Source organism: Saccopteryx bilineata, chromosome 1 (assembly GCF_036850765.1).
Source record: "Saccopteryx bilineata isolate mSacBil1 chromosome 1, mSacBil1_pri_phased_curated, whole genome shotgun sequence".
In the NCBI taxonomy this organism is placed as follows: domain Eukaryota; kingdom Metazoa; phylum Chordata; class Mammalia; order Chiroptera; family Emballonuridae; genus Saccopteryx; species Saccopteryx bilineata.
In genome coordinates, this window is record NC_089490.1 from 81,845,953 (window position 1) to 81,862,202 (window position 16,250).

Here is a 16,250-nt window from a genome sequence, read left to right on the forward strand (position 1 = left end):
ACACTTGGAATTGCAGGTCTTGTCCTCTCAGCCCCATGAGCCTAGAGAGCTGGCGGCCATAGGGGAGGCACCACGCCCCTTTCTGTCTGTTTCTGCCCTGGCTGTGGCTCCCTAACTGCAGTGCTTCAAGTCACTCTGGTGTCTTCAGACAGGTGGGCTTCACAATGGTCTAATTTTCCTAGTTGTTCTCGGCAGGAGGTTGATCCAAATCACCCAGTCCTTCATTGGGGGGAAACATGATCTTGGCATTACCCTGGCTACGTGTTTAGGCCAGTTACAATGCTGATTTCTGTTTTTCTAGTCAAAACTTAAACATGGTGGTCTGAGTCTTCCCTCATAAAGGGTAACATTTACATCCAAAATAAGAGCCCAATAGTCACCTGAATCTGAGGTTGTTCCCAATACTTCGGTCTGTTGGGCATTATTGTACTTGACCTCTGTCAGCATTTGACACTTAGCACACATACAGGGTGTCCTCAGGTTACGACACAATTCCATTCCTAAGAGTGTTGTAGCCCGAATTTTGGTGTACGTCTAAACGCAACCTCGCCTAAGTCACTTACCTATCCTAACACAGTTGTAAAATCATAATCTAGAACATGAGAACACAACTAAGCCACAAAAAGAGAGTACTGTGTACTCCTCCGCTGCGCGCAGCCAAACTGGTCTGCCCACGTAGTCTGTCAGTACGACGCCAACGGTGTAAGCCAAAACATTCACGTCCCAGTTTTTTAAAGTTTTTATGAGAGTGAGCATCATAAACTCGAAACATCTTATGTCAAGATTGTTGTGATCCGAGGACCCCCTGTAATTCTGAAGAGTGTTATAAGCAACACAGGAAGTTAAAAGTGGCCTTACTTTCAAGTCCATCTTCAACACAGTGCCCTCTGGTAACTCTGTGTGGCTCTCACTGTCCCTCAGATCCTGAACAGCTATGTCCAGTTCGAGGTGTCCCACAGCCCCTCGGAGGTGGCATCCATGAGGCTGTCCAGGTCACGAGTGACTGACGGGGAGTGGCACCACCTGTTGATAGAACTGAAGAGTGCCAAGGAAGGCAAAGACATCAAGTACCTGGCAGTGATGACCTTGGACTATGGCACAGACCAGGTGAGTTGACACCTGTGCCCTCTTTGGAACAGACCCCGACCTCAGGTCTGAGGGAAAACTGAGTGAACCTTCCATGTATCAGGACCCATCAGAGCCCCTGGGGGCACATGCTCTGAACCCCCCCTGAGTTTGGGTCTCATATTCAACCTTACACTGAGGTCCCCGGCTTCTATACCTAATCCCCTTTCGAGATGGTCAGCTCCTGGCGTCAGGAACTGGATTTCATCCGCGTGTCCCCTGATGTGCTGTTGGTGCCTTCAGCAGTGATGTCTGCTGGCAGAGCTGTTGTGAGTGAGGACGGTGTGCTCAATGTTGTGCCTTTGGGGTATAAAGATTAAAGATACGCAGGCTGCTGCCCTCGGAGTGGATGGTGTATGCAGGTAGGAACTGTGAGACCTAGTATCAGAGCAGGCGGAGGGCCACGAGAGAGGTGCGCCCGTCCCAGATGGGCACATGGCATCCAGACGGCGTGCTCTGAGAACCCTTGCTGAACCACGTGTTTCCACGGTTTGTAGCCGATAAGGAGAAGCATGTTTCACGGGACACCCACACACTTGAGGGCGATTGTTAAGCGCTCTTGGAGTCCAGGCTCGTCTTGACACCTGGTTCTGAGAACAAACAGCTGTCCTGCTCTGCGGGCATGCCTTCCTGGGCTGAGGGTCTGATGAGACTTCCTTAGATTCCCCCAGCAGTGGACGTATTTTCCACTTGCTGCCGTCTTCCTAGTTCACCAAGCTCTTTCTGACACAGTGGCTAGTGATGGAGGTGGGGGGTTGTCCATGTCCCCCCAGCTGACCATCCTGGCTGGGCTGGGACATGGACATGTGTCCTCTGAACCGGTTCCCGTGCTTGACCGTCACATACAGACGGCCATGTTTTCTACCAAGAAGGCTAAGTAAGCCTGGACCTCTGTTTAAAGGCCCAAGTGTCCCCAGGCAGTGGGGACTTTGCCAGAGTGTTTGAACCTTTGAGAAAATTCTTTTCAGCCAGCAGACGTCTCCGGAATGGTGGATGTAGCCCCCTCTCTTTCACAGGACACGGTGCAGATCGGGAACCAGCTTCCGGGGTTGAAGATGAGAAGCATTGTGGTGGGGGGCGTGTCTGAAGACAAAGTCTCGGTGCGCCGGGGCTTCCGGGGCTGCATGCAGGTACGGCGGAGCGCGTGGCCACCCCTCGCACCGGCTCAGGGGCTGCAGGCACCTTTGCTGCTGCCAGTGGTCAGCCTGCTAGTTTTCAATAAATCAGTAATTTGTCTCAGAGCCAACCCAGCCTTAACAAATCCGGCTTCCAGCTTAGACCCGTCCTCTCCACATTCCCTCACGTCCTCCCCCCACAGCCCCCGCCACCATGCTGTGGTCAGTTGCCCACAGCTCTGCCACTGTGGCATGTCCAGAGTCTGCCCCTCGCTGCCTCCACCGGCCCCACCTGTCCACTCCCCCAGGCTCACCTGCATGGGCCCCATACCTGTCCCCTGGTCCAGGTGTTCTGGCAGCTGTTATAGAGTGTCTAGGCTCCCAGCTCCTGCTCCTGGCCCCCTGAGCTCCCACTTCAAGGAAATAAACTTAGGTTCCTTCACTTCGCTGCCCCACGCCCCGGCGTGGTCTCTGAGCCCCTGCCCCAGTTTTCTGCCATGCTCTGGCCACTGTGACTTGGCTGCCCTGTAACTTGCCAGGTGTGGCCCCACTCTGGTGCCTTGCATGGTGGCCCCTCTGGCTGGCATGTCCTCCTACAGCCACCCCTCTCCCATGAGCCGCCGTGGCCAGTGTCATCCACAGTCATTCCTTCTGTGACCTTTATGTATTTTCCCTCGTAACACTTCCATGGCTTGCTGGAATGTGGGAGCCTTCTGTCTTCATCCTCAGGGTCCTGACTCCCACCTGGAATACAGATGGTAGAGGCCGAGGGACCTTGTTCTGCCATCGCCCCACCAGTCCCGATGCTGTAGATAAATGAGGTGTCACTTTAGAAACAAGACCAGGCAGAATTGGGGTTCCTTAACCCCTGGTGACCTTTCAGGATCCCTCCAGACCCAAGGCCCTGGGACCGAGTCCAACTTTCTTAATATAGGGAGTGAGAATGGGGGAGACATCCACTAACATCGCCATGCTGAACATGAACGACGCCCTCAAGGTCAGGGTGAAGGACGGCTGTGACATGGGGGACCCGTGCGCCTCTAGCCCCTGCCCTCAGCACAGCCACTGCCGTAACGCCTGGGACGGCTACGCCTGTGTCTGTGACAAAGGTGAGCACCTCGCTGCCCCACCCCCTCTTCCCTGATGCTTGTCAGCCGAGGGTGATGCCTTTGGTGTTTAAAATGTATCTGAGAGAGCCGAGTTGGGACATAGGCTTCCCAGTCAAGTCTCCATGCATCTGGGGAGCCCTGTACCTTGGTTTGTAACCAAGGAGTGGGCCTTCTCTTCTTGAATGCATTCCGGGTCTCATCTTCACCCGGGGCAGAGGGGACCCTCCAGGCTTCATCCTCAGGGAAAGAATTAGAGAAAGTACCTACTTTTTAAAAGTGTACATTCAGTGTTTGCCTTTGAATCTTGAGGTGCTGTAGTCGTGCTCAGCTGACACCCGCCCACCGTGCGTCCTGAGCCTCTGCCCCGTGGTTCCCCTGCTCCCCCTCCCGGGGCACCAGGGAAGCCCTCTTGTCTGTCTTTCCTAATCTGACTCACCGAATGTTTGCGTTTCCCGTGACTGCCCAGTAGCCTGGAAAGTGGAGGAGTCTAGGGGGAGTGGGCAGGGGGGACAGATGGCTGAGATGTCTCAACGCAGCAGATCTGGCTCTGGAACGGGGTCCTGCAGGGCCAGCGGCCGACTCTGGGTCGGGGTGACGCGGGCCTGTCCCCACAGGGTACTTTGGAAGAAAGTGTGTCGATGTGTGTCACCTGAATCCCTGCGAGCACATGGCGGCCTGCGTGCACAGCCCCGGCGCCTCAAGGGGCTACGTGTGTGAGTGCGGGTCCAGCCACTACGGGCCGTACTGCGAGAACAGGTAAGAGAGGCAGCTCCCGGCACCGCCGCTCCGGGCCCACCCAGGTGCTGCACCTGAGGTAGTTGACTCGTTCTCTTTGTTACTTAACCCGAAGTACGTATAGTTCTGGGTTAAGGACCTATTATTATCTTTCACGTTTGGCATGAAGTAAACGAGGGTCCTATTAGGCATTCCAGACTAACTCCATTTGAGCATGTTTCCCCTCCAGAAACATGCAAGCCACTCACTCACTTGGAGCCTGCTGTGCTCAAAGCAGGCAGTGATGCGTGTCATCAGCCGAAACACTTTGTTCTTGTATCTGACATGTACCTAAGTCCTGGGTCGTCGGTCAGGGAGCCCAGAGTCCAGGTGTGTGCCCATCGCAGAGAAATCACATTCTCCCAGCAGGGTGCTTGGTTCTTCACAAATTAGGACTTTGGCCCCTTCAGAGGCGATGCGGTCTCGCCCAGTGGTCCTCGGGCAGTGTTGGCCATTCGGGAGCAGGAGCCGTGTAGGCACCTGCCTGCTCCACCAGGCGGATCTTCTTGGTCTGTTCTTGGTTATTTGGAGACCATAGTGTATGCTGTAACCTTGCCCTTAAGTAAGAGGCAGCCATACCCTCGGGCTCGTGATCTCAGGAGAACACGCCCCGCACCTGAAGGATGGAGGAATGGGAGGCCCAAGGAGAGGGCGTTTCAGGGACAGACCAGCAGGGCAGAGCCAGAGAGCAGCAATGGGCTGAGACCGCCTGAAGAGCTCGGTGAGCCAGGCCTGGGGCTGTGCTGTCCTAGGTGTGTCCTGTCCTGCGCTGTGGGTGCAGACAGGCCTGAGAGGGGCCTGCCGTGCAAGTGGGAACGAGCTTGGCTCTGTGGGGGGTGGGGTCCATGGGGCCAGCAGGGAAATAGCAGAATTGGGTCTGGATCTCAGAGGCCCTGGTTCCCTTTAGAGCAAGGTTGGAATAGGTGGGAGCGGAGGCCGGGGACCAGCATGGAGGCTGTGCAGCATCCCCGAGGCTGGTGCTGCGGTGAGGAAAAGGGATCCACCAAGGTTCTGGGGCCCCACACAGTAAATGCAGGGCCTCAAGCACCAGCTGGGAGCTCTTGGCCCAGGAGCTCTGCCCTGGTTGTTTGTGTGGCCCTGCTGTGTGCTCGGGTGACACGTAATAATTTCTCATCAGGTGACTGTGAGTGTGAGGCTGACAGGTGGGCGGATGGAATGCCACGAGCCAGGGTAGGAGGCGCAGAGTGGTGACTCATTTTGAGGAGCCTAAAGGATATTTAGTTGGGGGGAGGGTTGTGGCACACGGGCAGGTGTGCAGGGGATGCTCAGGTGAGCCATCAGATCAGGAGCAGAGATAGGGTGATAGTGACAGCCAGCAGCCAGTGCCCAGGAGGGGTGGGCCTGGCCTTATCACCTTTGACATCACTCATCTCATAGTCTGCCAGCGCCGGCTTACGAGGTAGAGCAGGTTGGGTCTGACGACTGAGCCCACCCACCGGGTCTGGCCGGAGTCTACGTGGAGCTAACTGAGGCACATGTCACACCATGGAAAGGCTGCTCTGAGCACCCGTGGGGCCATGGCCAGTGTTTGTCCCTGGGGACCTGGGTAACCACGGTGCTGCAGAGCCCTTGTGTAGCACCCTTGAGCTGGCCGATGCCCTGGGTCCTGGGAGCAGCTGGCCCAGAGCAGCTAGGTGCACTGTGCTCTGTGTGGGGCTGGGGTCAGGAAGGCCAGCCCAGCAGTGGAGCCAGTGGTCACTGAGCTCCCATGAGCCAGGCGTCATGCTGTGGGTGCTGGTGACGTCCTGCTAAAGGAAGCCTGGGATGGGTACTTATCTGTGTCTTCCAGGTAGAAGAAAAAAATAAATGGATTATTTAATAATAACACGTCTATAGGTAGAACCCTTCCAGACGTGGGGCTCCTCAAGGCTTGGAGTAGAACACGAAATTCTAAGAGTCTGAGGTGTGGGGGCAAGTAGGACACGGAGGCCCTCGAGGGGGAGGCAGGTGCCCAGAACCGGCCTCCAGCAGGCTTCCTCTGGTTCCGAGGAGGACTGTTATGTATACCTTCCATGTGCCTCTTATTTTTCCGACAGAATTGACCTTCCGTGCCCCAAAGGCTGGTGGGGGAACCCCGTATGTGGACCTTGCCACTGCGCTGTCAGCAAGGGCTTTGATCCTGACTGCAACAAGACCAACGGGCAGTGCCAATGCAAGGTGGGGCCTGGCCCGCAGGTAGCCACTGGGATGTGTCCCCCGCCAGCACCTGGGGTGCTGAGCCTGGGGAGGTGTCCCTGGGTGGTTGTGCGTGTGCACACGCGCTCACACCTACATATGCATAGACACACACACACCTATACACATATCCACCTGGACACATTCACACACACATCCTGAGCCCAGGGGAATCACAGTGCACACACACACATGTACTGATGTGGGTTTAGGTTTTTCGCAGCCCCCCCCCCCCCCCCCCCGCAAGGTACTGAGTACACCAGGGCTGGTTTTACCTGTAAGCTGGTTTGGACCATGGGAACTATAGTCCTCAGCCCCATACCCCATTGGTAACGGGAAACTGAGCAGACTCTGTGAGGTTGGCTCATCTTTTGGCACCAACCATGGTTCTCCTAGTTGGTCATTGTCCTGGTCTTACATCAAACCAGCATTCAGTGACAGCCAAAAATTTAAATATGGAAGGCGTTGAGCACACCCCGCCTCGGGTGTCTGGATTCATGTGCATGGCGCACCGCTCTCCACCTTGTGTCTCTGAGCGAGCTGCTGTGTTCTCAGCCCAGAGCATGTGAAGCCCCACCCCCTCAGCTCCTGGGACATGTCACACACCTTCAACGTCCTGTCAACAACTGCTATTGAGCTGCTGGGAGCTGAACCCAAAGGAAAGGGCTACTGGTGACAGTAGCTGCTTGGGGAGGGACATGCACTGTCACGCGGATGGGCTTGCCACCCCCAGGACAGGAAACTGCCGCCACGAGGTGTGCTCTAATGCTCCCCAGGGCTCTACTTAACATCAGTAATGTCCCTTGTGCTTCTCGGTGCTTCCGAAATGTGACTTGTGTCCTGAAATGCTTGAATGAAAAAAATCACAGTCGTAGGGGATCGGGACCGGGAAAGCCACGCAGAACGAGCCGGTGGCTGTGGCCTCAGTGGGCCGCAGGGCGGGGGGACAGTAGGGAAGGTACTCGGGGAAAACATGCCTAGAATTATTTCTCCTCATGAAAACTTACAGAGAATGCAGAAAGGAATTTAAAAAGTGACATTGATGCCCATGTGCCCTCCCAGGGTGACATCTAACGTGTCAGTGCCTCCTCCTGGGCACTGATACACACGTCGTCGGGACCCCTGTGCACAGTGCGGTGTCCCTGGCCGACACGGAAGCCGGGGCACCGGCCACAGGTCTGCCCAGGTCTCGCCCGTCCCAGTTTTCAGTGGAGGGGCTCGAGTGCCCTGGCAAGGGCAGTGTGGCAGTGAACGGCTGATCTGCACGTAAACCCAGAACTTTCCGAATCTGAAGCCCGGGCTCTTGACCTTCTCCCTGACCTGCCCAGTGATAGACATTCAGGTGGCTTCTAACCTCTCAAAATTAAAAAAAAAAAACCAAACAACAAAACGCTACAAGAGCTGTTCTCATACCCGAATCTCCATGTGAATCTTTGGCCCATTCTAGAACAGTATACAGGTGGCCATGTAAGTGTTGCTAAGAATCAAGCGATCACTTTCCTGGAGAACACACCTGCCCCATCCAGTGTGGCCTGGGGATCGTGGGCAGAGGGTGGCAGAGAGAGGCCCAGAGGCCAGCAGGAACGTTGTCCTGGCTCAGGGTTCCCCCTAGACGTCCCGCTGGCCTCTCCTCTGGGGTCATACGCGCTGCTTCTGGCATCTGCAGGAGAACCACTACCAGCCCCTGGACCAGGACGCCTGCCTGCCGTGTGACTGCTTCCCTCACGGCTCCCACAGCCGCGCCTGTGACATGGACACGGGGCAGTGTGCCTGCAAGCCTGGCGTCATCGGCCGCCAGTGCAACCGCTGCGACAACCCTTTTGCCGAGGTCACCACACTCGGCTGTGAAGGTCTGAATTGCCCCTTGACCTGCGTCAGGCCATATCACAGGGACAGGTTGCTGGGCGTGTGCGTGTCTGTGTGTGTACCACACACTCCTGGGGTTTGGGAGACACTCGGCAGCCTTAGGGTCTGTGTCCACGTGACCTCTATGAACCTGGCCCATCATCAGAGCCAGGGTCATGCCCACCTGTTCTAACTGCTGGGGGAAATACGAGCGGTCCGTCTTTGGTGGGGGCCGGGCCTCCAGGGAGGGGCCTGCAGAGAGCCCTGCACACGTGGGGCATGGCCGAGCCAGGCTGAGGTCTTTCTTTCCTCTGCCCCCCAGTGATCTACAGTGGGTGTCCCAGGGCGTTTGAAGCCGGCATCTGGTGGCCACAGACCAAGTTCGGGCAGCCGGCCGCAGTGCCGTGCCCCAAGGGATCCGTGGGTAAGTGCGGGGGCCCGTGGTGTCCACTCCTGGCAGGAAATCAGAGAGGCATGTGGTTTGCAGGAGAGACGGCCGAGGCAGTGGATCTCACAGACATTCCGTGTTGAAAACCCCGTTCAGCCAAAGTGTTGGGGGGAAATGAGAAACTTTTTCCTTAACGATAAGTGGCAAAACCTGGGAGGAACATAATGTCAGCAGACATAGCCGAGTGGCCGGTGGGGGGGGGGGGGGCGGTGAGCTGCTTCCTGCTCAGCGTGGGTTCTCTTTACAAAATGGGACGGGAGCTGAGTCCTCCCTTGAGGGGTGTCGGGATAGCACACAACCCGTGGCAGGTGTGGGCTGCGCGTGGATTTTGTTGGTACTCGTCAAATGGTTGAGTTGGTTTCATTATTCACGGACTTGCCCAAGTGTTTGCTCATCATGGCTGGGTTGCGGCCACCGGCCAGGCCTGCTTGAAGACAGCAGGCAGCTTTAGTGATGGCCGCAGGCATGAGACAAGACTGCTCATGCTGACTTCGCGGCTGTGGCACCTGCCCGGCCTTGGGCCACCAAGAGATGTGAACCTTGGGGTTCACACCTCAACTGAACACACAGAGCTTGAGTGCAGCCGGACAGACACGTGCTAGTTAGCAATTAGAATGCCAGGTTCACGAGTCCAGCCCCTGTTCCCCAGGAAACGCAGTTCGGCACTGCAGCGTGGAGAAGGGCTGGCGGCCCCCGGAGCTCTTCAACTGTACCACGGCCTCCTTCGTGCAGCTCAGAGCCATGGTAGGGACGGGCGTGTGGATGGGGCCACCGGGAGGGGGTATGCGTCCAGGCAGCCAGGACCCTGCCGTTAGACACTGCACGTGGCTCACGATGCTCTCTTCCTCGTCAGGACCCAGCTCTGCATCTGGCTCTGCAAACTCCGAACCCTCAGGGTCACGTCCCCTGCCCTCCCCTCTCTCCCTTCTCACAGTGCCTCATATGCTCTGGCTTCTTCCACTTGCTGTGTTTTCCCAGCTGCTTTTCGGCCTGGCAGACCCTCGTGTTTTTTGCCCCACAGTTATCGACCGGAGCTCGTTTGGGGATTTTTTTCAGATTTCTCAAGTTATTTCTTGAGAAAGTTATTTCTTCACAAGGCAGTTCCCTCCAGAGCGTGGTGGCTCTTTGAGCAAGAAGGACCCCAGGCAGCATGCACACAGTAGGTCTGCAGACACCGCATTTGCTCCCTCCTTGTAGAATGAGCAGCTGAGCCGGAACGAGACACGGATGGACGCGGCCGGATCCCTGCGGCTGGCCAAGGCGCTGCGGAACGCCACGCAGCACACGACTCCACTCTTCGGCCGCGATGTGCGCACGGCCTACCAGCTGCTGGGCCACATCCTGCAGCATGAGAGCGGCCAGCAGGGCTTTGAGCTGGCGGCCACGCGTGACACTGACTTCCATGAGGTAGGAAGGCGTGGGCAGATGGCCACTTGGGATCCCTGCACATCTAGGATGAGCTGTGAGCTCGGGCGTTCTGCAGGGGTTCAGAGGAAGGACCGTCATACCCATGACCCGCAAAGCTGATGATGAATGTTAGGAGCATTCTGGGAAGGGCACAGGCAGGTCACAATCCTGGTGGCGATAACAGTGATAGCTGCTAGCTGCTGATCATTTAGTGCAAGCTGGGTGTTCTATGTGGTTTACACGAGTTAGCTCACTTATTGTGCACACACATCCTGCAATGTGGTACAGTCATCACGCCATTGTACAAGTAAGAAAACTGAGTCACACAGCCCCAAGGACACCCAGCTCGTAAAGGGTGGGGTTCTGGAGTCTCTGCTCCCACCTACACACCCCAAGAGGCCATGGCTTCTCTGACACAGACCCTTCTGCTTGCCGTTTGGTTAAGTCCTTGGTCCCTAAGAAACATCAGTTTAGAACAACCTATTCTTCCTGACATTTGTAAGCTGCTCTCAGAGGGGCACAGTGCCACCTCGCTTTCCGTTCTCTCCTCGCTAGGCTTCCCTGTCCACTAGGGCCCTTGGAATCCCCCTGCCCATCCAGAGACCCTGGGGCCAAGGCAGGGAGGGTCCCCTCACATTTCAATCCAGATCTGAGAGTTGGGGCTGATAGATTTTGTTCTCACCTTTGATTTCTTTGCAAACAGAAGTTTCCCCTCCTGGTTTCTGTCTTGGGTGGGGACCCCGAGGCCCCAGGGACAACCAGATATCTCCCCCATGCTGCCCTATTCCCATTCACGTAGATCATGAGGTGTTCGGGGGCAGGAGTGTCACCCACAGAGTCACCCACAGTGTGTCCTCAGTGGCCTCTCTGTGCTCTCAGAGATGAGGGAGGAGGTTCCCAGTACCTGGTTTTCTTGGTGGGAGTGGGACTCTGACATCGCCAGGGCACCTCCCCTTTGTGCCTCAGGGTGCACACGGGAAACCCCCAGCAGAGCTTCTCCCTGACACTGCCTCCTGCCCTTGAGATTAAAACACCTGCCCCTGTCCTCCACAAGGGCTCGGCCCAGCCTGGCCTTCCGGAACCTGCCGACCCCCGCTGTGCTAGCCAGGCCTCCCCAGGCCACCACACCCACGAGCTGAGCGCCATCTGTCTGTGTCTGACCAGGACCTCGTCCACGCGGGCAGCGCCCTCCTGGCCCCGGACACCCAGGCGGCGTGGGAACACATCCAGCGCAGCGAGGGGGGGGTGGCCCAGCTGCTGAGACGCTTCGAGGACTACTTCAGCAACGTGGCCCGCAACCTGCGCAGGACCTACCTGAGGCCCTTCGTCATCGTCACCGCCAACATGAGTAAGGACCGCAAGCCAGCATGGGGGGTGGGCGCGCTCCTCGGGCACAGCCCCAGGCCCATATGTGGCGGACGGACCCAGCCCGGCCATCTCTTAGGGAAGGGTCAACAGCTCTGGCCTGTCTCCTTGTCTGTAAAATGGGGAGACGGGACCCTCTCTGTCCAACCTGTTCCTAGGTGACCCATAGAGACACACATGGCACCCCGGGCCCAGGAAATCAGAGACGGGCACGGGCAGAGGAGGCTAGGGCTGCTGTCATGATCTTGGTAGCCCATGGGCCTACTGGGGCTGGGGTATGAGACTGTCTAGGGAGTGGGCCTGGGGATCTGGCCTTGGGTCCAGCCCTCTACACTAAGAGAGGCCCAGGCCCAGGGAGGGACGAGGGACAGGGCAGCCCAGCACCGGGGCAGCGGGCAGGGACAGTCATCAACACAGCAAACGCCTCATGAACCAAGTTCCCCCAGCGCCCAGGACACACTGTTCTGAGGCTGGGGGTCAGCCAGTTGGGCTCCTTCATGGGAAGAAAGCCCCAGAGGTAGAAGTGCCCCCACCCAGCTCGAATAGTGCTGGCAGAGCCCCTGAGGGGCCATCCTGGGGGGGAGGAACGTCTCATTTTCTCCTGCAAGTGTTTATTAAGCACCACGTGGGGGACACTTGGGCAAAACCTGGGATTGTCCCTTCCCTGGGGTGGCCCCTTCATTTGCCTAATTATGTGACTGGACGGGTCTGTAACCTGTAAGCGGTGTCCCTACAAGGGGAAGGCTAGGGTGCACTGCTCAAAAGTCACCCCATCATTGTCCCGGGCTTGCCTCCAGAGCTGCCCCCTGAGTCCCGCCTGATGGTTCTGGGGTGCCTGTTCAATGATTGAACTTGCCCCGAGTTTTCCCCTCCCACAGGAGTCCTCAGTGAGGCTGAGGAACCAGGAAGACAGAGGAGGATCTGGTCTAGAGATTGTAGCTCAAGGACCGCAGCTCCCTTTGGCTCCCAGCGGAGGGGCTGCAAACCATATGTGATGGAAACCACTGTCCCCACAGTCCTTGCCGTGGACATCTTTGACAAGTTTAACTTCACGGGCGCCTGGGTGCCGCGGTTCGAGGACATTCGCGATGACTTCCCAAGAGAGTTGGCGTCCTCCGTCTTCTTCTCGGCCGACTTCTTCAAGCCGCTGGAAAGAAGACGTGAGACCGGTTAGAAGCCCAGGGCTGCCCTTGGGACCCTCGCCGCCTGAGGGGCAGAGGGGAGCCTGAGGGAGAAGGAGAAATGGTTCTCACTGCAGAGCACGCCCCGTGGTGCCCATGATGGGCCTCTCTGAAATAGGGGGCTGGCTGGTGGCATTGGCTGGTGTCAGACTCCAGTGGCGATGAAGGGTCCTCTCCCACAGCCACTTAAGTGTCCCTCTCAGAGGACCTGCTCCCCCACACCCCTGCCGGCAACAGTGCTTGGCTCCAAGGGCCGACCTCTGCCTGCCTTTAACCCACCCCCTCAGGCATCACCAAGCCAGTGTCTTCCACCCTCAGACACTGACTTCCCCACTGTGGCCCCAATCCCTCCTCTTCCCTGACTGTCCCCTAGTTGGACTCTGCCCAGCCCAGGCCTCGCCCTGCCCCCCACGCCCTGCCCCACCCTCAGCCCAGACAGCGGAGGGGAGTGCTGCCTGCTCTGCTGGGTGAGATCTGAGTGGCCAGCTGGTTAGTTGGAGATACAATGAGCCACTCAGATCATGGGGGAAACTGAGGCTCTAGACCCAGCAATGCACGTGGGGCCAGGAGCAAACACCTGGAAGGGACAGGCTTGTTCTCTGCTCCCAGGTGTGCTCCAGGGTCTTGAGATGTCCCAAGAAGCCACCATGCCCAGAACGCCGTTCAGTGCCACCTGGCCTCTTGTGCAGTGTTTCCAGGGAGATGGCAGCCCTCCTGGAGGAGGAGGCACTAACTCCCCCGCCCCCTCCCTCCAGCCTCTAGTGACCACTGTTTCCCTTTGTCTTCTGGTCTGCATGTAACAGTGAGATCAGCATATTTGACCAGCTTGCTTCACTTAGCACAATGTCCTCAAGGTGTCCCTGCTGGAGCACGTGTCTCACAGCTGTCCAGCCCCGCACTCACACTCTTGCTCACGTTGCAGAGGGCCCCGCGGTCAGGACAGTTGGTCGGAAGGCCGCCCCACAGACTCCACGCCCGGGGCCCAGAGCTGAGAGGGACACCCCATTCAGGAGGCGGAAGAGGCACCCCAATGAGCCCGACCAGTTTGCCGTAGCCCTGGTGATCATCTACCGGACCCTGGGGCAGCTCTTGCCTGAGAACTATGACCCTGACCGCCGCAGCCTCCGGTAAGGCCGGCCCCGGGGGCACAAGGAGAGCTCGTTCCTAGAAGGTTCCGAGGCTCTTCATAAATCAAAACCTCACCTACCCAAACATTTGTATAGGGACACCCCCGCCCTGTGGTCTCCCTTGGACAGAGGTCCTGGGTCTGCCAGACAGGCCCTGACCCTGGTGTGTCTGCCAGGAACACCCCTCCCTAGCACGCGCCTTGTGCCTCGATGGACACCACTGACACACAGGCTGGCAGTGTCAGCGCCACTCAGGGTTCGTTCCTAACACCTGTCTGTCTCGGGCTCTTGGTGACCACAGTCCTAAGGGCTGCTTGGTAAACACTGGCTGGGAAAACCGGTGCTGCCCAAAGGGGCTCCGTGGCTGTGATCAGGGGCGGGCGCACGGGGACGCTTCCCTCTTTCCCAGGTGATTCTTCCCTAGGTCTTCACAGTCTCCTTAGTACCGGGTGCGACCCTGCCAGGAGCCGTAACCATCCCACTGGCTTCCTTTCTTCGATGGTTGAGTCTTCCCTGCTGTTTCTGCTGTGTTATGTTATGAGACTGCCACACATTTATGGACAAAAGTTTTCTTCTTTTTTTTTCTTTTTTTTATATTTTTTTGCAGTGAGAAGCAGGAAGGCAGAGAGACAGACTTCTGCATGCGCCTGACTGGGATCGACCCAGCAAGCCAACTAGGGGGCGATGCTCTGCCCATCTGGGGCGTTGCTCCACTGCAACCAGAGCCATTCTAATGCCTGAGGCAGAGGCCAAGGAGCCATCCCCAGCGCCCGGGCCATCTTTGCTCCAGTGGAGCCTTGGCTGCGGGAGGGGAAGAGAGAGACAGAGAGAAAGGAGAGGGGAAAGGGTGGAGAAGCAGATGGGCGCCTCTCCTGTGTGCCCTGGCCGGGAAATTGAACCCAGGACTTCTACATGCCAGGCCGATGCTCTACCACTGAGCCAACCGGCCAGGGCAAGTTTTCTTCTTTTTTAAACTTCCAAAGTCCACCTATGACGCAGAGGTGACCGCTCCCTGAACACACCCCACCGGTGACCAAACATGCACCGAGCACATGGCGGCCGCAGCCCAGGCTCTTCTCAGCACAGAGGCTGTAGCTCCGGACTTGCCCACTGTGTCGATGTCCCTCCCAGAGAGACGTCCGTCCATGTGCTCAGTGTGTTTGCACACGGGGTTAGACGAGCGCTTTCTAAGCACGTTGGTCCTGTGCTCTCGCCTCTCAACCACAGGCTCCCTAACAGACCCGTCATCAACACGCCAGTGGTGAGCGCGGTGGTGTATAGCGAGGGCGCCTCGCTCCCCAGCCGCCCGGAGAGGCCCGTCCTGGTGGAGTTTGCCCTGCTGGAGACCGAGGAGCGCACCAAGCCCGTCTGCGTGTTCTGGAACCACTCCATCACGTAAGGGCGGCTCCGGGAGCCGGGGGCAGCCACCTCCCCTGCCTCTGAGCTCTGCGTCTCCATGTAGGGGCTTTGCTGAGGCCGGAGTGTGTCCTGTGTCCCTCACACTCCACTAGGGGACTGTCCCGTGGGGGGGTGTTTTGCTGTCTTACTCCTCTTCCAGCCCCTTGTAGGACCGCAGGATTGTCCTGAGATGTCAGAGTTCCCTGCCCTCACGGTTACACACACACACATGTACACACACACACACACCCAGAAACACACACACGTGTGTACACACACACCCAGAAACACACACACGTGTGTACACACACACCCAGAAACACACACACGTGTGTACACACACGCAGCCCAATACAGAGACAGGCCACTCACCTGCAGGACTCCCAGAACGCAGCAGCGGACAAGCGCCCAGTCTGTCAGCAAACGAAGGTGGGGCTTGTTCCGGACACACACGTGGGAAGCAGCACTCAGAGACTGGGCCCAGGCCCTTCCGCTGACAGTGGGAGATCCCAGATGTGGACGGGGGAGTCCCTGTCTCAGTCGAGGGTACCGGCCCTTACCTGGCCCACCTGCAATACCAACATGGCAGCCACTGGGGCTGGTTTTACCCTGGGAGGCCGTGTCACCTCAGCAGGGTCCACCCCCACCCCATGCTTAGAGCCAGGACAGAATTCTGTGCAGCTGGGAGTTCAATCCTGTGCAACCAGAGATTCCCCCTCAAATCGTGGTTCCACGGGAGTGGGCGGGGGCTGTGCTGGGCACCGGCGCCCTGGGCGAGTGAGCAGATGCCTGGCCCGCTCGGGCTTATGCTGGAGGGAGCAGGCTTGGGTTGGCAGAGACTGTAAGTCAGTCAGTCTTGCCCCCTTTTCTGTGGTTCCCAAGTCCTAGTTAACGAGCAAGCTGCAGTGTCTGCTTGGCTTATCAAAGCAAGACCGCAGGGCCCACTTTCGTGGTGACAGACGTGTGAAGGTCTGCTTGGCCGGCGTGAGGCACGTCTCTGTCAGGGTCGCTCCATCAGATCCAGGCAATTAGCCGCAGCTCTAATTATCTTCTCTGCTTCGGGCCACAGCTGTCATCCTTGCATCTTAAACTTCTTGGCAAACACAGACACACGCCTTCACATCCCATTTTACAGATGAGTAAACTGAGGGCCAGAGACG

The 16,250-nt window shown here is 57.6% G+C and overlaps 1 protein-coding gene across 4 annotated transcripts in view; it reads left to right on the forward strand.

The window, feature by feature from the left end:
- Positions 1–16,250, forward strand: part of CELSR1 (cadherin EGF LAG seven-pass G-type receptor 1) — a 138,318-nt gene that overhangs the window by 103,906 nt on the left and 18,162 nt on the right. For 3 of the 4 annotated variants that reach the window (XM_066255115.1, XM_066255134.1, XM_066255123.1), the window contains exons 10-22: positions 922–1,107; positions 2,142–2,255; positions 3,175–3,349; positions 3,964–4,105; positions 6,181–6,301; positions 7,986–8,169; positions 8,487–8,588; positions 9,262–9,356; positions 9,810–10,019; positions 11,184–11,367; positions 12,401–12,553; positions 13,488–13,692; positions 14,920–15,087. In XM_066255115.1, the coding sequence (XP_066111212.1) occupies positions 922–1,107; positions 2,142–2,255; positions 3,175–3,349; positions 3,964–4,105; positions 6,181–6,301; positions 7,986–8,169; positions 8,487–8,588; positions 9,262–9,356; positions 9,810–10,019; positions 11,184–11,367; positions 12,401–12,553; positions 13,488–13,692; positions 14,920–15,087 (2,039 nt within the window). The remainder of the gene's footprint in view (positions 1–921; positions 1,108–2,141; positions 2,256–3,174; positions 3,350–3,963; positions 4,106–6,180; positions 6,302–7,985; positions 8,170–8,486; positions 8,589–9,261; positions 9,357–9,809; positions 10,020–11,183; positions 11,368–12,400; positions 12,554–13,487; positions 13,693–14,919; positions 15,088–16,250) is intronic. The other variant, XM_066255128.1, reaches the window with a different exon arrangement.